The sequence below is a fragment of the Xiphophorus maculatus genome, chromosome 19, assembly GCF_002775205.1.
Source record: "Xiphophorus maculatus strain JP 163 A chromosome 19, X_maculatus-5.0-male, whole genome shotgun sequence".
Taxonomy (NCBI): domain Eukaryota; kingdom Metazoa; phylum Chordata; class Actinopteri; order Cyprinodontiformes; family Poeciliidae; genus Xiphophorus; species Xiphophorus maculatus.
In genome coordinates this window covers 23,977,672-23,998,997 of record NC_036461.1, presented here as the reverse complement: position 1 = coordinate 23,998,997, position 21,326 = coordinate 23,977,672, and the positions used below count along the sequence as shown (strand labels likewise).

Here is a 21,326-nt window from a genome sequence, read left to right as displayed (position 1 = left end):
GTTAATATATAGTTAACTGTAATTTCATTATTGCTATATGTTAAGCTACTACTAAATTAATAGAAATTTGAACACGGAGATGTAATATATGGTGACGCTATTTTACATCTACCCTTAAATAAAACTTAGTAAAAAAAATCCGAAATGAATGTTTTAAATCTTGGAAACTAAATTTGAATTTACTAACATATTTTTGTATATTTCCAGGGGTGAATTAGGAGATGCTGACGTGGATTTTACGCGCACCGTGTTTCATACGGATCGCTCGAGCTTATTTTGAACAGCGGACTTCTTTGAATTTTTCTACTTATAAAATTATCATGTATTAATTTGCGTTATATATGATTAATCAATATAAAACACAATTATCTTTTATTCTAAAAACACCGTTCCCAAGTAGACTTCTATTGGATTTTTAAAATGAATTTGCCACTTACAACATGGCGGACGCGCTGACGTGTCGTCCCAGGTTCGGTTCGACGAACGTCTTCCTCTCCTATTTCTCTCTTGATAGCGCTCCCAAATGTGCTTCCACTGCGCCTGCGCACGGAGGCGCACGAAGAAGAGCCTTTCCCTGCAGGGCGTGGAGGACCGAAACAGTGCCCCAGCTGGCCGGACCGGGCTAGCGTCAGAGAAGATGGCTGCAGAGGGGATTTTTCAGGCCACTGGCTGAAAACAGAGCGCCGTTTGTCATGTTGAGCGACGAGTAGCCAGCGTGTCAGCCCGGTTGTTCCGTAGGTCGGTTCCGCCCGGATTATTCGGAGGGAGGGGATCGAACAACATGGGGTCGCAGACTCTCCAGATCCTGAGGCAGGGGGTCTGGGCTTCAGTCACAGGCGGATGGTACTACGACCCCGATCAGAACACGTTCGTCAACGCTTTGCATCTCTACATCTGGCTGTTTCTGCTATGTTTCCCCTTCACGCTGTACATGGTGAGTGCTTTTCTATGACTCCATACTTTAATTTCAGTCTCAGTTTTAGGTTGTTGTTGTTTTGTCTTTTTTTTTCTGGTACCGTTTTAGAGCGCAAGTTACCGAGCTAAAGTGTCCGTTAGGTTAGCCGTTAAAGGATCCCCACGGTCTGTTATCTGGAGCAAAGACAATGTAACCTTTATACCAGTTTTACGTCGCGGCACAAACATACACTGTACTCTAATTGTTGCTGTAAAAAAAAAATAACCCGACCAGTTTATTATCACTTAGTGCCTGGGAATGCCGCGAGCGATCCCGCAAAATGCGCCGTCCAAAAAAAAAAACCTAGATTGGGTCAGGAGAAGCTCTGTTGTTGAAATTCAGTGTTGAAAGACGATTTAAAAAACAAAACAAAACAAAACAAAAAAAAAAACAGTTGATCAATCAATTACCGGCTGTAATCATTGAATTTATTCCCCGCACCTTGTTTGTTTTCCTTTGTAGTGGTTTGGTTTCTGATCAGTTTCAGAAGCAGCCAGCTGTTAACTGCAGGAGGGCAGCTGGTGGCCACAATAATAAAGCCTTTATAAACAAATGCAGTTGTTATTGCAGTAACATTATTACACGGGGGAATTTTTTTTGGGGGGGGGGGGGAATATTTAGCCTTTAGTTATAACCCCACATTTAATCTGTGGGGTTATTTTAAAAAATCCTATTTTAGGGATTAGTTATTCAAAGTCCCTTGTGGCACAATTTAAATCAGTTAAATATAATGTAACTGAAGCACTTTTTTTAAAATGCTTTTTTTTAAAGTGCTTTTTAGTTTGTTTTTGTTCTTTTAGTTTTATTTTTTAATTTCAGACTTTTTGTTTACAGGAGTATCTCCAAAGTTCGCGGCATGTTTCCATAACAACTAGGGTTACAGGATAAATATCGGCCGGCCGATAAATCGGCACCAATTTCCTCAATTGTGTTAGATTACCAGTCTTTAAAAAGTCTCAATTGTCGATTTCAATTATGGGGATACTGGATTTTTTTTTTTTTATTTATTTATTTTTGTCGCTGAATATGGAGACAAAGTTGCTAAGTTGTCGTGGGGTGACGATTGTTATCTCCGCGCGTGCAGACATGACCTAGTGGACGGGACTGTCAGTCAAAACCTCTCTGACGGCGAGCCAAAGAGGACAGTCGCTGGTTTTCTGGCGTTTTCCGAGCTTTGATAAGATCCGTTTCGCATGCAAGTATCACCCAACTATTAGACGCTATGAAGCTTCCATCCAATTGTTTTGGGACCAATGTCAAGAAAAGAAAAAAAAAGCATCCCACCAGCACAAACGTAAACACGTGGCGTTAGCTGTGCATAGACTTTAACTGAAACCGTGTTCTTATATTGTGGGAGACTGGGAATGGGGTTTTGGTATGAAAATAAAGACAAAACACAATAAAACACCTCCTTTCCAGTGTACGGTGGAGGATCTATAATGCTGTTATAATGAGACTTTGATGGGCCGGACACCAAATCGGATATCTTTCATGGATGTCTATGTCAGAAAATAGCACTCCAGGTAGACTTGATCTAAAACACAGACTGTTAAGTCTGGCAGAGGATCTGTGATGCTGTGGACTTGTTTTTCTTCCAAATTTCCTGGCAGCCTTGTCAGAGTGCACGAGATCATAATGTCTTTGAAATACCAGAAGATATTGAATATAAATCTGCTGAACTCTGCGAGTAAAATCTAAATGAGTCATCGTGAATTTTGATCCAAATCACTTGGTTCAACAGACGCAATATCTGGAGGATATATCTTGTTATTTTTTGTTTGTTTTATTTTGTTTTTACCTAGGTGAGTAAATGCACTCATCATGAGGTTATTCTGCAGCAATAAAAGGAGATCACTCAGGAGATCCAAACTGGGTTTAATGTGACTGAAGTGTCGCTTTAAGATCTCAAACTCAGACACAAATAAAGATTTTCTAATGCAGATGTGTAACAAAAACTAAGAGGTCATGTGGATCATTGATTATTTAAAAAAAAAAATACTAATCTGTATCTCCACCCAGAGGTCAGAGAGGTCAGAGAGTGATTTACTGACCCCTAAGGCTGGTTTGCAGTTTCAGTTCTATTCCTGGAGTGGAAATGTGTTGGTCAGCGCTGTGTTTTATATAGTCCTGCTGTTGTTTGTGTTGACTTGAAAATGAATGCAGGAAGAGGGTCTCGAAGAGCCAGAGACGGCAGCTGGCGGTCAGGCAACTTTTAGGGAATGTGGGTCACTTTCTGCGCTGCAAAAAAAAGGGACTTTTATTCAAAGTCAATCACATACAATGATGTTTTAAAGACATTTCCGGTTCCCATGGTACCTGACTGAAACAGTTGTTGATATGTAGTCCAGCTGTTACGGTGAGCTGTCGGTCATGACTCCACACCTGAGGCCCCGCACCCAACGCTACAAGAGGGCAAAACATTTGTAACTGAAGAATAAAAAAATCCTTGAATCTCAAAATTTGTTTTGAAAATTTTTGTTCTTTCAGTTACAATACAGTTTCAAATCCTTATTTTCAGTTTCATTTTCTTCAGTTTCAAATCTTTTTGTTTTTTCTTTTTTTTAAAATTCCGAACAGACTACATGGCCCCAATTTAGCTCCATATTCACAGCACTACCTGTACTAAAGTATGTGAGCTACGAGTAAACAGCTTACTGCTGTTTACTCGTAGCTCTGGCTATCTGGAGTCTGGAGCTGAAATAAATAAACAAAAAATTAAAAAGTGTTAATTGGTTTCTGCTTTTGTTTCATAGATAATTTAAACCTCGACTAGGGAGAAGTCTGTTCAGCTGTTCTAATGATTTTAGGCATACACAATAAATCGGCATTGGCCAATGTTAGTCTTTTTCTATGTTAAAAAAAGACTAACATTTCTTGTCAATTCTTTATTGATAAGAATCAATAAAGGGAATCTTTATTGATTCCCTTTGGGATCAATAAAGTACTTTTAAATTTGTCCGTATTTTTCGGACTATAAGCCGCTACCTTTTTCCCACGCTTATAGCCCGGTGCGGCTTTTCTGTGGATTTTTCTTCAACCACCAGGGGGCTCTTTAGCAGGAAGTGGAAACCATGGTTCAGAGTTGGAGATGGATTAAGGACGCAGCCCTCGGCTTCATCCTTATGGAAAACCGAGAGCAGCGGAGATACCAGCGGCTTATATATATATACGTTTCCAGTTGTTGTTGTTTTTTCTATTTGTAGGTGAGGCTTATAATATGGTGCGCTCTACAGTCCGGAAAATAAGGTAGATATCGGTCCAATAATTATAACTGGGGAGACATAAATATCCAACATGCTTATTGTTATGGCGTTAAACATATTTTTAATTAAGTCCACAGTTTTACTTTTAAAAAAGCCTTTTTTAAAATTGTTCAGATGTGATATTCTAATTTTAAATGTGGTGTTTTCATTAGCTGTAAGTGGAAAAAGGTCATAATTAACATAAATAAAAGTGTTAAAACACCAGTCTTCCTCTAATTAATCTATACAATGTATTTGACTTGGTGATGAAAACAAAAATAAATGAACTTTTCTATAATATTCTAACTTTTTGAACATCCAATTATAATATATTTTGTAATATTCTAGCAGCTGAAATGGTAATTGTTGCCTTTTGGTTTGAAATTAAGGCATACCTACAGATTTGCAGATGTTTCTATTAAACAAGCAGCAGTTAGCTTTTATGCTTCTCAGCTCTGCCTGCCAATTATGGCCAAATATGGCTTCATCATTATTATCAAGTGGTTGGCATTTATCAAATTGTTTATCACTTATCGTGATTAAGTGATAAACTTAATCACGATTAAGTTAATCACGATAAACTTAATCACGATTCAGTTTAAATTTGTCACGATAAGTGATAAATTTATCACTTATTGTGATAAATTTCTTATCATGGATGATAAGAATTTTGTTTTATTGTCACGATAAATTCCAAATACTGATGTTTTAAAAAAAACTGTCCATATTGTCTAGATGGTAGATTTTACCATTTTTTCCACTGTTTGTTCAATTAGAGCACAATTAAGTTAATCACGATAAATATAATACATTTTTAAAATATGATTAAATACAGTTAGCATGTGCAGTTTAGTGATACAAATCACACTCCTTTATGTGACTGGTGTCTTAAAGAAGCTTATTACAAATGTGAACGTTTTTCTAGAGCAGTATTGTACCAACATGACTTTTCACGAGACTGACTCGGGAAAACAGTGTCTTCAGTCCGAGGCTTCTTCAGATTCGCTGTAACACAGACCGCTACAAGAAATCTTTCCTGCCAAGATCTTTTCCAGCCATCACCATCTACAATAACTCTTTAGAGAACCTGAATTAATATGAGTTAAAACAACATTTAATTTCCCTTTGGGATCAATAAAGTACCTTTAAATTTGAACTGAATTTGTGTTTGTGGGACTTTAATTGCTGCGTCACAGTCACAGTTACCTAAAAAAGAAGTAATAATTAGTTCTTATCGTCACTTCTATCGTTATCACAATAGTACCGCAATATATTGCGATATAACTTTAAGTCCATATCGTCCACCCTTATTATTGTCATATATTAACTTTTTATTCACTTACATTTTATAATTTCTTTCTTCTTTTTTTTGTGGGATTATTTCTCACGTTTTATGCTAAAACGTGAAGCATTTTCTTCCTGTAAACCACTTTGAATTACTTTACCGTGATCTCTGCCAGCAGCGCACCTTACACGGCTGAACTTCTTCTCCCTTCTCCCGCCTTTAGGCCCTGCCGCCAACGATGGTTATAGTCGGAATCTACTGCGGCGTGATTGCCGCCATATTCCTGCTGCTAAAGATCGTAAACTACCGCCTCCACCATGCCCTGGACGAGGGCGAGGTCGTGGAGCACCAGGCCAAGGAGAACCAGAGCCGCAGAGGGGGAACGCAGGGCGCTAACGACGGCAGCGTCACCCGTCGAGAGGACAGCAACGGCCCGGGGTGAGCTGACCGGTCCCGATACGAGAAACCGGATGAGTAAGAGTGTGGCGCGCGAGGCGGTCATACTTCCTTATCGACTATAGCAGAGGGTCACGTGGAGCGGGGGATGGCTGAGGTCATCAGTCTACTATTTGTATCTACTATTAGTCACTACTAGACAGTGAGACGACTGGAGCAGAAGCGCTGAGTCAGGCGTTAGCCGCAGTTTTATATGTCAGGATTTTTATGTAAATCCTAGGGAGTTCCATACAAACGGAAAGATCAATAAGAACACAGAAAAATGGATAAATAGGAAGAAAAATATGAAACCGCGCTGTCAGATTAGGATGCGTTCACGTGTAACAGAGGTGGGTGGAGTAGCCAAAAAGTTGTACTTATTTAAGATCAGCAGCATGTTTTTATTTAAGTAAAAGTAAAAAAAGGTAGGAAGTAAGAATAAAAAAGTAGGCCGTATAATGTTATTCAAGTAACTGTAACTGAATCAATCAAAATATGAATCATTTGATATTTTAAAAATTGCATCATCCACCAAAAACATAACGTTGTGTGGAAATTTTTGTACTTTAAAGACCAAAATGAAAATAACATGATAACAGTTAGGCAAAAAAAGAAAAAAAGAAAATAACAACACATTTCCAAATTAATTTATTCAATACAAAACTTATGAAACTTTAACAAATACTACAAGTGTGTGTCTGAGGAGTTATTAAAGGGACAGTAACTTCATAACAACTTTTATCCTATTGACCAACTGAATAACCGTCTGAATTACGTTACATACTATATTTTTAGTAGCCCCATTTTGTACTGATGCCCCTAAATACAATACAGAGCAACCAACCGGCTTAAGAAACAGCATCATGATTAGCAAGGAACAGGCGTGTCGATGGGATATTAACACCATGTGGTGGCAGCAGCATCATGCTGTGGGAATGCAGCTAAGTACAGGAGAGTATGGAAATAAAACAATAGCCTAGACCTGAGGCATCTAGGCAATGACTAAAACGTAGGAGCCACTGTGCAGATCACAGCATGTTTATGTGTTAAAATGGCCTACTCAAAGCCTAGACTAAAGTAGAAATGAAAATTGGTGACAAGACATAAACATTGATGCCCTATCTAACTTTTTTTTTCTTAAAGAATAGGGAAGAATTTCAGTCAGTAGATGAGCAAAGCTGGTAGAGGCGTACATTAAAGGTGTAGCAAAATATTATTCTACAAATTTTTCGCACAGGTAGATACATTTACACTCCACACATTTCTACGGAGCCCTCTAGGGGGCATGGATGATTTTTTTTTCTCTTACGTTCCCTTGCAGAATATGCCGCAGTTTATGCGTAATTGAATACTGTATCTCTGTCTTATTAGGTTCTGTTTTGTCTTTGTCTGTTGCACGAAGTACATTAAAGTTAATTTTTTCACGCTGCAAAATGTGAAGCTGTGATGGCACCAAAGTGGGTTTTTTTTGGGGGGGGGGGGTGTTGTGCAAAATATTGATAAATCCACACAGTGTTTATTCCAATCGTATTAGTAAGTGGCATAACTGCGAATAGTTCTGAGTGTATAAATACTTTTCCAGGACAATGTATGGATTTTGTTCTTTTCCGAAACTTGTGAAAGTGCTAATGAAGTCTTTAATGACATGTTTATAGAGAGGCTCGGCGTTAACCTATCATTCTGAACACTTGGTTTTATCATTAGTTTTTACTTTTGTTTTTTGAATTATTATTGAGGTGCTCATTTCTCACTCTGGTGGAAATAAAAGGCAGCCGGTTAGGGTTTTTGGTGCCCAGGAGTTGCAGAAATGACTCATGTTCACATTCCCAAGGGGAGCGCTTGTAGAACGCAGGGGAAAAGCAACGGGATGCATGACGGTCCTCGACCGCAGGGACAGTTGCAGTCGCAGCTTTGCCCGCAACATCTGCAGCAACATTCCAGGTCGTTTTCAGTTTAGCTACCGACAAGAGCTCCTGCCTGTTTTGCACTATTTTTGCCACTTTGTTTGAGTTTTATTTATTTATTTATTTTTCTGGTTTGACCTGGTATGGAAACTTTTTATTTATTTATTTATTTATTTTTTATTTCTATTTTATTTTTGGCATATGGGAATGATTTACATCCTTTGAGGGATTTTCTGTTTCAACATACCAGCTGGTTAAGTAAGCATGTCTGGGCTAAATATAAACCTGGAGAAAATCTGGATGAATGCATTTCCCTCCCCCGCCCTTTTTTTTTTTTATCATCAAGTTTCATAATCCAAAGAAAACTTCCAGTATGGAGCTCTGATTATTGTGAAGGACACAAAAATAAAATGTTGAGAATAATTTTGGGGCCTCCAGGAAAGTGTCTTCAATTTGTGTTTCGCAAAGGGACCCTGGCGGGGGCATAGAGATGGCAGATTTCATCCGACAAGAGACTCCGCCGGTGGACTGCAGTTCAAGAAATTCTTATATTGGGATGGAATCTAATCAGGTAAACAAACCAGCTGATCCCTTGCATATGTGACTATCAAAAAGATCAGTTTGACTTTGAGACACAAAGTTAATGACTTGAGATTTGACTTGGACTCTTGGTTTGAGACTTGAACCTTTGTCACTTTTGATTCAGCGTAATGAGTGAAGAGAAGCCATCTTGTGAGTTACGAGCCACAACTGTTTCCCAATTTTACTTTCTCGAGCTCAGATTGAGGAGAGATCCGGTCAGAAATTGAACATCGGTTGTTGTGTAATATTTACCTAGTTCCATTTTTGTAGATTAAAAAAAAAAGATTAAATTCAACGAACCGGGTCAGAACCGGTTCAAACCCGTTAAAAAGGAAACCCTGGCATTGCTGTTGCTATGGTAACAGCCCCTCCCACACACGTCGCTGCACACCGTCAGTTAGCTGGCTTAAAGAATCCATCGCCATAATCTCTTATTATTGTTTGTCTTTTGAGCATAAACACTTATTTATATTTCTAGAGGCATAAACATTGCACTGGATGGTGTTTCAAAATACTACTACGCGGCGTTTAGCAGTTTTTTGTTTGCAGGAATACATGTTAAAACTAAAGATATACTGTATATAAATTTATTTTATTTAAAATTCACAATTAAAAGAAAATTTGTTATGTATATCATTATTGCGGTAACATAGCCAAAGGATACACGGTAAAATTTTATATTGCTAACTTGTAACGATTTATTTTCAGGAATTGGGATCCACTTTTTTTTTTCTTTACTTCCGATACCGATACAGATATCTGAGGTTTAGTATCGTTTAGTATATTCAGCTGAATATTATTAGAAAAATGGGAATCTCATTCTGAAATTTGATATAGGTATGGTTTCTTGAACAGAAAATGAGAGATTCATCAGATTTGCAAATAGGAAAAGGAAAGGAAGGAAAACGGGGCCGATTTATCGGTGCGCCTCCACGAATTCGTTGGACGTATCAGAATCAAAATATTAGCAATGAACATCATATGCCAGCCTTCACCTAATCATAATTTGTAACTTTGGATTACAGCACAACTAAAGTGTATGTCATGCAAAATGTAATTAGTTTGCCTCTTTTGTGTTTCGGTGCACCACCACAGGGATGTAAATATCGCTCTGAGGAACTGAGCTCAAATGAACCCATTTGAACGCATCCCTTACCGGAGAAACAAGCGATTCTTTTCACAGCAGTTTTAATTTAAAACACTTTCATTTTGCTCCACTTTGGTTGGAGAGTCAAGCTTTTAATCAGCATAACTAAGCAACCACCTGGCAAGTGTTCGATGAGATATTTGTTACGTAATGTCTTCATATAGGCAAAACGTCTTTTTACAAATATCTATTGTGCCTTTGGCTAATATTAAAAAGTTTTGTAAAAAGGTTGCATTAAAAAATCATAAAGAAAACCACGGTTTCCAACTTCATAGTAGCAAAAAAACCCCCCAAAAAACGCACCATTAAAACACATTTCCTCATAGGGATATAAAACATTATGCATTAGCACTGATAGAGCGTTATTTGCTTTTCCCTTCCTAAGCGAATGATAATTGCTCTCTGTTATTGCCAAAGCATAAAAGCAAACGAGCTCTGACTTCCCTCTTTCAGATGCAAAATAATCTGAAGCTGATAAAAGGTGGGACGGATTAGTCAGTCATTTAGGTCAGTCAGAGTGACGATGCCTGTCCGTTTAAACTCGGTTAATATAGGAATCGGAAAGAAAAAAAAACTGCTCTATTTCGTAATTGCTGGTCAACACGTCTAAGGTTTATTTGTACGTTTACAAGTCTGACCTCAAGATCCAATATGGCTGCCCCTTACCAAATGAATTGTCTTTTGCCGATCCGTCCAGTTTTCAGTAACAATTTTGTTTTCTTTTTCCTTCCCCCTTCGTTTCTCAGATTGCATCAGCGCACGGGAGAGCGATGGGTGTCAAAGGTAAACGGAACAACACTCCGCCTTGCTACATAATAATGTGCTGTACTTTGAACTACATTTATTGGCCTTATTGAGGATGTTATAAAAGGGCCTTGAAATAGATCCGGTTTTCATCGAAGGTCGATTTCACTTTAGGTCTCGTGAATCATGTTTGTGTGGATTTTGGAAGTAGGTTTCAGATCATCAGCTTGTTGCAGACCATCTGTCTTCAGTTTACTACAAGCCAGGAGGATCTGATTTAAAACTTCCTGCAGGGTTATTATGCAGCCTGGAACTGAATTTCAGTATTCTCCAGGTCTGGATAAGTGGGGTAAAATAAATTAGATATTTGTTTTGTTTTGGTACTTTCATACAGTAGTTTGTTCCCGATCCCATTGTCTAAATGTTACATCCGTCCTGTGTAACTCCATATATGTGAAATTTAAAAAAGAAAAAGGAAAAGAAGAACTTGCTACAAGAGTGCAGAGCTGCTAAATGCCTGGTTTTACAATCGTCTCATTATGGGTTGCCCACATCCTTGACCGGGAGCTCCCTGCTGTCCAGGAGATGCACCCTGACTCAGCATTGCTTTGACCTCGGCAGTCAAACCAGGATGAGCCGGCCTTAGGCAGACCGCTACAGTTTCTGAAAAGATTCACTGTAATACTTAGCATGGGAGGCATTCTCCGGTAAGGCTTTATTGGAATCCCACGTAGAGAGTAAATCAGCTTCTAGCTTTGCTTTGGGCCATTTACGCTGTCAGGTTGAAGTGGTTGTTTCGCTGAGTTTTTCAGTGAGTCATCCTAATTAGCCGGCGGTTTGTGAATTAGGGTTTCAGATTTTTGCCTTCGGTGTATCATCCTTTACTTCCCTATTCTTTCATTTCGTCACCTTCGAAGTGGTCATAGAGTGTTTCTTTGAGGGGGTGGGGCGGGGATCATTGCAGAGTCTGAACATTTGGTTCTCTGGAGGGAAGTTTCCTATAACAGCCATGCTGGCATTCCAGGAATATATTGAGAGCTGCTTCTTTTGACTGTTGCAAAAGCAAATCTACAGTGTTTTGTTGGGCATTCATGGTATGAGGCTAGGCTAGCTGTTTTCTTCATTAGTATTCTCTTTAGAGGTCTGTTGCATGTTGAGTCCAAGGACTAGTGATTGTTGAAGATGCATCCATCAAAACATTTTGGCTGATTCCCAATATTCTTCAAAGCCTTAAACTGTGGAGCATTGCTTTCATGTTTGGGAACAATAACATAAGATAAACAATAGTTATTTATTAACTTCCTACTGTGAGCAGCTACTAATTATTTATATAAGATGCAGAGGTGACGCCACACTGTGTGAGAGAAAGGTAGCGAGAGCAACTGATGTGAGCAGGGTTTTACTATTCTTCTTTGAATCTTAAATGAGCAACTTGTCCAGTTAGCTAACAAAAACAGTACTTTCTGTGTTTGTATTCCTACTCTAAGATTTTGGAAAGAATGTAAACATTTCCAAATTTGACATGTTCCACAACAGACAGAGGCTGGACATTAAAAAAAAGAAAGAGATAAAACACAGCAACTTTCCTGTAGCCCATTCGGACTTCCTGCTCTCTGATGAAAAGCTCACACTCTTTCATAGCCCGAATGAACCACAGACATCTCTCAAAATTGTTTTAAAATGTTATTTATTTGTTTTGTTTTTTTTAAAAAAAAGCTAATTACATCTCTTGGACTTCATCTTGAAAAACTTGCTCGTACTGAAAAAGTTAGCTTTGAGACGTTTCGTCTCAGTAACGGTGTCCTCACTGAAGAGTGTTGCTCCAAGTACCGTTAGTAAAAGGTCATAGTTCTGTTCACCAGTCGGTTAATATAACGATTGTTACATTTATTAAATCTGTCAGCTCCTCATTACTTTTAATCCTGTTATCACAGGAGACGTGGGAAAGGCTTCGGACGACATCAGCTTGACTCTCATCGGGAGCTGCAGTCACGATCACGGTAACGACACTTTGAAAACAAGCCATTGTCTCCCCACGCTTTGAAACGCCGTCTAACGTTTTCGCTTCTTCTGTGTTCACCTGTTATAGACTTGCTGTCGGAAACCAAGATGTACTGCCTCGTTCCCAGTGACTCCTTTGCCTCGTTGCAGCCTTCCACCTCCTTGTGTCCTTCAGAGCTCTCTCGGGAGGCCGGCGACATGTGCACCTCTGCTGCTTATCACGTCAGCCTGTCACACTCGTCTTGTGACACGGAGGTGGCCTCCCACGCGTCCATGCAGTCTCAGGCCTTCAGGAAGGAGCTCCGTTCTCGGGGTCTGCCTCGGACCTCCAGCTCGTCGGGCTCTGCCTTTCCCGACCCCTGTCTGCCAGACTTTGCTCTGTATCCTCCACCCCGGAGAGGGGGCCTCGACACAGTGTGCGAGCTGGAGGGGGCAAGACCGCACAGGCCCGCGCTGTGCGACAGAGAGCAGCTATACCAGCAGGATCAAGCGGTGCCCTCCACCTCGGGGGAAGAGTGCTGCAAGCACAAAGACTCGCACAAAGTGGCCCGCTCTGCCTCCAGAGAGGCGGGGGAGGGCAGCTCAGGGCTCTACCAGGTTGAGGTGGGTGCTGGTAGGAAGGGCTCGGTCGGGGGCGGAAAGCCTCACGCAGGAGAGCGAAGCGCGGACAGCTTGAGGAGCTTGAGTACCCGCAGCAGCGGCTCCACCGAGAGCTACTGCAGCGGGACAGACCGCGACACCAACAGCACCGTCAGCAGCTTTCACAGTGAACAAACCAGTTCTACACACGTGGAAAGCCTTCTCTCACTTTCGGGGGATGAGCGCGTGCCCTCACCCGCAGACGGCCGGAGTTCCAGCCTCGCCGGGGTGGTCTCTCGAGGTCTCGGCAACGTTCCCTCTCGGGAGGCCAATAAAAACCCTCATGCTAATGAGCTGACTGCTAAGCAGACTGTGGGCGCCTCCACTTCTTCCGTAACCCAGGAGCAAGCAGAGCCTGGGGAGAGCATGGAAGAACCTGGCGTCAGGACCAGTGCCGATGGCTCGACGGGAGTAGCTGCGACTGAGCAGGACAAGGCAAAAGCTGATGGCCGGCCGAAACCTGAAGCCGGCGTTCAGAGGACTTTGTCTCTGTCAACTGGGCGCCGCGGGCGCCGGCACGGAGGGAAGAAAAGAGCGAGCAGTTTCGATGCCAGCCGACGCCGGGACTACATGGCGTTACGTGGAATGGTTAAACCCTGTAGCGCCGTCTTTACGGGAGGAGGAGAGGACGACTCTAGTGATCAAAGTGAACTCAGCTGTGCCTCCAGTCTGCATTCCACCAACCATCTAAGCACGGACAGCTCGTCCAGCACCACCTCCCGCTCCTGCCACTCACCGGAGGGTCACTTCAAGGCCCTGAAAGCCAAGCATGCTGCTGCCACTTCCCCCTCCTCCTCCGCGGTCAAATATCCAGGAGGGTCTGAGGCGGAGGTGGGACTCAGAGGGAAGCGCCGGGCTTCCCGCCGTACGCCCAGCACTGGCAGCGCCAAGACGCACGCTAGAGTGTTGAGTTTGGACAGTGGCACTGCCGCTTGCCTTAACGACCCCAACCGCTTAGGAGCGCCGCCTGGGCCCCGGCCCCTCACCACCTCCAAGTCGGATTTGGAAGCCAAAGAAGGGGAAGTCCTGGACGCTGCGTCTCTGCTCGGTCGGGCCTCCCAGCTGGAATCAGTGACCCGCTCCAGAAACAGCCTGCCCAACCAGACGGCTTTCACTGAACCTCAGGATGCAACTGCAGCTTCACTTCGAGGTTGGTACCAAACGTCTTAAATTTTATCCTCACTTAAAGACTTTGTTTTAACAGCTCGCCCTAGAATGCTGTTACTTATCTGCTCTGTTCGGCTTAGTGTCCTTTTCTTTTTCACTTTAAAACTCCTTAATTTCTAATTTCCTGAGATGTTTAAGGTTGTTTGTCCCTACTTTACGAGCGTACTTCCTGTTGGAAGCTTTTGTCAACTTTTGTTATTTTAGTTTATTAACACAAGCATAAATCTAGAGTTCATGAACTTGTTCTCGGAGCAAATGAGGCCCTCCAGACACTGGGAGGGTTTCACAGCGGCTCGCGCTGGTGATTGCAAACGGGATGTTGTCGGTCTTCCACATTCAGCGTAACCATGGTGAGTTTCCATGGAGTAGCAATTCTGACCCAAGCAAAGTGCTCCCTGTGCAGATCACTATTAGTATGACAGCACAGTGTGTGCTTTGTGTTGAGGTTGAGCAAACAGATGCTGTCTTATTAGCATGGTTGTGTTGAGCACTAGCGCTGTTCCCTCCCTGGGTCTTCAAGCTCGTGAATTAATGTCACAGTTTTCAAATATCTTTTCGCTCTTGTTCTATTGCTACATTAGGCTGTGTTTTTTTTTTTGAAAATGATGCTGACTCTCCGTGGCTTTCTGAGCTGTCATGTGATCTTGCAGCCATGAGCAGCATTGTATTTGCAGCAGTGGTGATGCCACACGGTGTGTATGAGAGAGCGGTTGCTGTTCCCCGCGCATCCTATTGTTGGCAGCATCTCAAAAGTTCAAAATGAACAGCACCTGCCAAAGACCAGTCTGAATTCATACCTGTTATGCTTCCACAGACAATACAGTTGTTTTTTTTTTTTACTTCTTTCACTTTTTTTGTGCTTCTTCTGACTTCATTTTAAAAACCCAACTGATGCTGATAATAGAGGCTTCATCTCATAAGTATTAACCTGCACACCGAAGGGTGATATATTCAGACAACCCAGTTATACCTAGGAAGGTCAAACCAAAAATCGCCCATTTCTGATCATCAGATGATTTCTCAGGGCGTTTTTTTTTTAAAAAAAAGAAAGATTTAATTTGATTCCTGCTGTTTTGATTCATATTAATGTCACAATTAATAATATGCAGTAAACAGACTTTTGTTTGCTCTTGTTCTGTTTGAAGTTATTTTTGAATTTGATTTAGATCATGGCTATTTTTTTCAGTTTGCTCAAGGACGCTGTGACTGAGTATGCTGAATTTTATTCCTAAATGAACATATTGTTAAAGTTTTAGGTGCTTCATTATCTTATTTAATGCACTCGAGGTTTTGGTAAAGCATTCTTCCAAACTGACCTAAACTCATATATCCAGGAGCTGTTGCTACTTAAATATTTACTATGAATTAAAAACATTATCTAAAAACTGATGAGTCATTTTTCAGTTCAATACTCCTCTGTATTTGTCCTGCTATTAAATTGTCTTTAGGAGTGAATTTCTTTAGAAATGTTTTTCAGGACAATGAAAAGCACCGAGCAAAGCTAGCACTAGATAGCTAATAAGCCATGAGGGCTATTTTATTGTTTCACTCTAAAACTATAAAGTATGTTTTTATTTATCTAAATTGTTTAGTCTTATTTTAACTGTTATTTAAGTGTCAGAAATCCGTCTGTTCTCTCGGGTATCAGAACAACAAAATGGGTAAATCCCCGAGACAAGCTAACTTCATGTGCGCTAATATAAGCTAAGTGGTGTTTTTATCTTTGGAATATAAAACCATAGAGTAAGTTGAATTTATCAGTCTTACCATAACAGTTATGAAAATGTATTGGAAATTTCAAATGTCGGTTCTGGGATATCCAAAGAATAAATCTGTTAATCACAGAGACAGGCTGGGACTAGCCCAGCTTTGCTAGCCTAGTAAAGCTATGTTTTTACTGCTAATGGATTTATGACTGTAAAAAAAAAAATTATCTGGGGTGTAATGTATCCAGGGAGAATTTTATTAGGCTTTCCTTCAATGGCAGCAGTGTAATAACTCTCGTCTCATCCACCACAGTCTCAGTGTTAGTCATACATCATAGTTTCCTTTTAAGGAGCGCCCCGGGTTACAGGGGGGGAAATAAAAGCAGAGGTCAAAACATCTGACTATTCTGCATGCAATTTTTCAGGGACAGCAGTGTTGTGTTGGCCAGTGTGGAGCCAAGAAGGTAAGATCGAAATGAGGTAATAAAATAACCCTGCATTGAAACTGATGCAACATCCAGGCTGTAACATCCACAGTCTAAATCATTTTAGATATTTATGTATCAGAGATGCAGATCTCTGCTAATGTCATTACAGCTGTTAAATTAAAGACATTTCAGTTTTGATAATCACCTTAACTGCTTTTATTTTAATTGTGCTTTGTTGACATTTCCTTTGCGAATGTCTAGTCGGTATGCCTTACAGGTCCGTCTCAGTATTAGAATATTGTGAAAACAGTCTTTGTTTCTGTAATTTAACGAAAAAAGTCAAACTCAGGCAGATGTTTCATTGCATTATTTCCGTTCATTTTGATAATGGTTTAGTGCTAATGACAGAAAATTCAGTTTCTCAAATAATTTTTTAAAAAGTCTACTTAAAAGTATATTTCATCAATATTTTTATTTTATAGTGGCTCTGGCATCTCTCGTTTTTGTCTGGACAATGCTCCACAGCCTGTCTTTGAATCGACCAAAATCACAACTTTTTCGAGTGCACGTTTTCCTTCCACTCAACTTCCTGCTAATATGCTTTGATAGAGGCCTCTCTGAACAGCCTGCCTTTTTAGCAATGGTCCTAAGTGGCTCATCCTCCTTTTGAATTTGTTGGTCATAAAAGAGCATTTCTGTCAAATAAATAAGTTTTTATATGAATCTAGTGTCAAATTTTGAAACTAAAATTTTGATTATGAAATGTTATTGTTTATTATCTACAATGGTCATAGCTAACATACAAATAGTCACTAATACAGAAATATATATTACTCTGTGTTTATTTAATTGGTCCAGTCAACTTCACAAAACCCAAACATTGACCCTCATGCAGAGGGAACTGATTATTCTCTTTTGCCCCTTAATACAGGATTAGGTCAGTAGGTTTTACTTTTCAAAAACCTACTTTTCTAAATGTCATTTAGAAAACATTTCCTAGGTCGTTTTCCAGCTGTTTTTTTATATATAAGTGCTGGTAAAATTCTTCTAAGCCACACATGAAAGCATAATTTCCGGGAAAGGAAACAAATCCACACTAACGGACCGATGACGTCTCTCACCACGACAGCTCCAGGAAGTGAGGAGACGGTCATATTCCGTCGGGAGCGCAGCACGTTTCGTCGGCAGGCCGTGAGGCGGCGGCACAACGCAGGAAGTAACCCCACCCCTCCCACCTCGCTCATTGGATCTCCTCTCAGGTACGGCGTGCGCGGGGTCGGTATGTGTGTATGGGTGTGTGTGTGTTGGGCGGATCTCTATGGTTGTGTTGCCTGGTCTGAACATGTCACCTTCCTGTCCTCACATCGACATCGTTCTGCCCCTTCTGTCATCCAGAACTTCAAACCAAACATCATCTCTCTACCGCTTTCTTTGCCCTGCTTGCCTTATTTTGCCAACTCTCGCTCTTTTCCACTTTTTTATATTTCCCTCTGGTGTTTTAAAGTTTACATTCTAACCATTAAAGAATTAAATCCTGTAAGACTGAGAGTGTCTTGAGTGAGAGGACCAAAGTTTTGATTTATCGACTTGGCTGTAAATTGTTTGGCTTTTTTTCTGTTTGACGTGACTCCATGTTCTTCATCACGCTTCCCTTTATATTGCCTGCAGCCGGCATTTGTTTCAAATTGGCGCTGTATAGATAAACAGAACTGAATAGATCACATTTAAATACACACATTTCATCAACATAAAACAATTTTACCAAGTTTTAACCGAAGTTGGGGTTGGACATAGTGTATCGGTTATTGCGATACATTTCTTATCATAAGAATCTTCATTTATCGTTGTCACAATAAATTCCAACTAGCGATGTTTTTAAAAAACCCAAAACACTCCGCATTAGTCTGACTAATATTTCCACTGTTTATTTTATTACAGCACCAATAAATATCAACACATTTAAAAAATATGATTAGATTTAGTGGCTGTGTTCAGTTTTGTGAAACAAATCACACGTCTTTATGTGACTGATGTCCTAAAGAAGCTTGATGGAAATGTTTTTCAAGATCGGTATTTGTGTTTGTGGAGATATAATTGCTGTGCCATGCAGTCGTAGCATTACAGATACTTAAAGAAAGAGAAGTAATAAATAGGTCTTATCAGCACTTTTATTATTATTAAAATAGTATCATAAAATATCGTACTACAATGTTGTGGACAACAATGCGATAGTTGTACTAATGCAGATGTTCTGTTTTTTCTCTGTTTTCAAATTCTGTATGTTTTTGTTTTTTTTAATACGGTGTTTTTAGTCACCGTTATTACACAATTAGACTCTTAATATTCACCAATATCTGCTCTTAATAAACTGATGCCAACCTGGTCAGTTTCACACGAGGTGAACGGCCGACAGGGTCTCACCTTTAGCCGAGGATCTGTTTTGTGCTGTTGCGATCTCTCAAGGTCACGCCTCTAAATGCCGACTCTTCAAAACTGTTGAGCAAGAAAAACAAGTGAGCAGCCTGCCAGGGGTCATAAAGTTAAAACTAGATCCTTTGTCCTTTACTGCCTTTACACTTTCACCTTCTCAGGCATTTTCTCCTTTGATTATATGATCCATATGTATAAGCAGTAATCGTAGCTTTGTGCAGGGCTGGTGAAAGGTTGCATACGTTCACCATAAACATGCATTTTATGCTCGTTTTGAGGTTTTTAATGGTGAGTTTGAACCATTTTTCAGGTTTATTTGGTCATATACAAACAACAAGTGAGTGAATCATTCATTTCACAAGTTTTAATTGTGGATTTTCTCCCCACACACACAGTGTCTTTCTTGCTTTCTATCATTTTTTAAAATCTCTTTCCAGTGTTTGGGTTTTGAAGACTCTGTATTTAAACTCTACCTGCTGCGTACATTCATAATAAACGTCATTTTAGTGTGTGTGTTTTTTTTTTTTTTTTAAGAACATTAAGGACTGAGAATTTGGAAAGTCGAGTCTGGAAAAGTCAGGAATGTTTGCATTAAAATGTCTAGATTAGAGCCATGCTGTTTTCATGCCAGGGGCGCCGCCAGGAATCTTGGGCCCTATGACAAAAATGAATTTGGGCCCCCCCATGCAGCTGCAGTTCCAATTTTTTTAGTCCAACTGTTAACTGCTGTAAGTTAAAAATGGGCCTTTACAGTTTATTAGTTTAGTTGCAAGCAAGTTAAGAATGTTCCAATGCACAGCACAAGTGATAACCGAAAACTTGTGGTAAAAAAAAAACAACCCAAAAAGCGTTTAAACATCATTAGTTTTTTCTATTCTCATATCCTTCTGTCGCTAACGCAGCGCTCTCTCCTCCAGCCTCCCTCTGTGTTGCTGCTGTTAACTAGAACAAATCCCACCACTTATTTCCTCCCTCTCTCTCCTCCAACAGTCTTCAAGAGGCTCTCAGCCAGGCCGCCCAGCCTTCTTCCTCTCTGGTGAAAACTCAGCCATCCAGAACCCCTTCCCAGGTGACAGTGCTGAGCGCGAGTGTGTCCCTGCTGGCCAGGAATGGAAGCGCGCACCTGGAGGGTTCTCAGGACCAGGCCTCGACTGTGGGCGCCACCAGCCTGCAGGACGACTTTGGTAGGCGGCTTATCGAGAGCAGCTTTTGTTTTTTGCCTCTGTTTTATCTTTTATTTTCTCGTTTTTCACAATCAAATAATTCAGAGTTTATTATTAGTTACTTATTAGCTAGACTTACAAAATCTGAAAAAACTTGACAGGGGTGGTGGTTGGGTTTCCAGCAGGGCAACCTGATACAATGTAGCTTAGCTCATAGCTCACTTATGTGCTAAAACGTCCCAGTCAAAGCCCAGACCTAAATCTGGTTAAGAATTTGCAGCAAGACTTGAACACTGATGCTCGCAGATGCTATTCATCCAGTCTGAGAACGGACACGATTCTTAGTTTCTGTTCAAAGCTGATAGAGAAATTCCTGAAATATTTTCCAGCCGCGGTTGTAGCAGAAAGTAGAACAGAATAAAATCCTTTATTGTTCCACAACGAGGAAGTCTGTGCAAAGTGACGGGCAATAACAGCAAATAGACTCGCACGAAGACAGAATATATGAAAAAGTATAAAAACACAATAAAGATTAAAATATTGTACAGTAAGTGGAACATTTCAGCATAAATAATGTATAGTTAAAAAAAATATTCAGGAGGAAGTCAAGCAGGCTGAACAGAAACAAACATTTTTCACATTTTACTTTCAAGAAAAAACCAAATCAAAAATCATGTAAAATTTCCTTTCTAACTTATGATTATGCACACCCCTGTGTTCTATCAAATAACATCTTAATGAATTAAAATTGAATTTTGTGGCTAAACTGACACAGTGTTCAAGATGCCGTCAATACTTTGTGCGCTTGCTTTCGGATGGTTTCCACGGCGACTCAGAGAGAGAGAGAGAGAGAGCAGGTTTTGGAAATGACAGTCTCAGTCAATCACAGGAGAGTGCCTGTTATTTACAGCTGGCGGGCCGTCGTAATCAGTTAAAGCCCGCTGGCGTTATGCGTGCTCCATTTATGGCGCCTGGCTGCGTCTGAAGCCAGGGGGGATCTGACCTTTGATCCCAGCAGAGCGCATCCATGTTCCCTTCGCAGACGCACTGACACTGACCGTGGCTCTTCACCATCAGAAAACCGATGGTCAGAGGAAGTCCATGAACCTGTGTGCAAAACAAAGAGAATGCCCGATGTGACCTTTTCTCCTGCTGTCCTTGTGTAACACCTACCTTCCTTCCTTCCTTCCTTCCTTCCTTCCTTCCTTCCTTCCTTCCTTCCTTCCTTCCTTCCTTCCTTCCTTCCTTCCTTCCTTCCTTCCTTCCTTCCTTCCTTCCTTCCTTCCTTCCTTCCTTCCTTCTGTCCTTACTTCCTTCCTTCCTTACTTCCTTACTTACTTACTTACCGACTGACTGACTGACTGACTGACTGACTGACTCACTCACTCACTCACTCACTCACTTACTTACTTACTTACTTACTTAACAGCATTAATCCATATAGCATTGCATTAGGTTTCTTCAGTGTGTGGTTCCGGCCTCTGACCTTCAGCAGCTC

The 21,326-nt window shown here is 40.7% G+C and overlaps 1 protein-coding gene and 1 long non-coding RNA gene across 6 annotated transcripts in view; one reads left to right on the top strand and one right to left on the bottom strand.

The window, feature by feature from the left end:
* Positions 1-463: 463 nt before the first annotated feature.
* Positions 464-21,326, top strand: part of pcnx1 (pecanex homolog 1) — a 46,146-nt gene continuing 25,283 nt past the window's right edge. For 3 of the 5 annotated variants that reach the window (XM_023352492.1, XM_023352489.1, XM_023352488.1), the window contains exons 1-8: positions 465-934; positions 5,706-5,920; positions 8,290-8,392; positions 10,297-10,333; positions 12,229-12,294; positions 12,384-14,084; positions 17,365-17,494; positions 19,656-19,849. In XM_023352492.1, the coding sequence (XP_023208260.1) occupies positions 782-934; positions 5,706-5,920; positions 8,290-8,392; positions 10,297-10,333; positions 12,229-12,294; positions 12,384-14,084; positions 17,365-17,494; positions 19,656-19,849 (2,599 nt within the window). In that variant the 5' untranslated portion in view covers positions 465-781. Of the gene's footprint in view, positions 935-5,705; positions 5,921-8,289; positions 8,393-10,296; positions 10,334-12,228; positions 12,295-12,383; positions 14,085-17,364; positions 17,495-19,655; positions 19,850-21,326 lie in introns of all 5 variants that reach the window. The other 2 variants (XM_023352490.1, XM_023352491.1) reach the window with 2 other exon arrangements.
* LOC111612190 lies at positions 2,861-5,730 on the bottom strand. The gene is made up of 3 exons (XR_002754461.1): positions 5,643-5,730; positions 3,272-3,357; positions 2,861-3,193 (listed from the first exon to the last, which is right to left on the bottom strand). It is a non-coding gene; the product is annotated as an uncharacterized LOC111612190 (long non-coding RNA).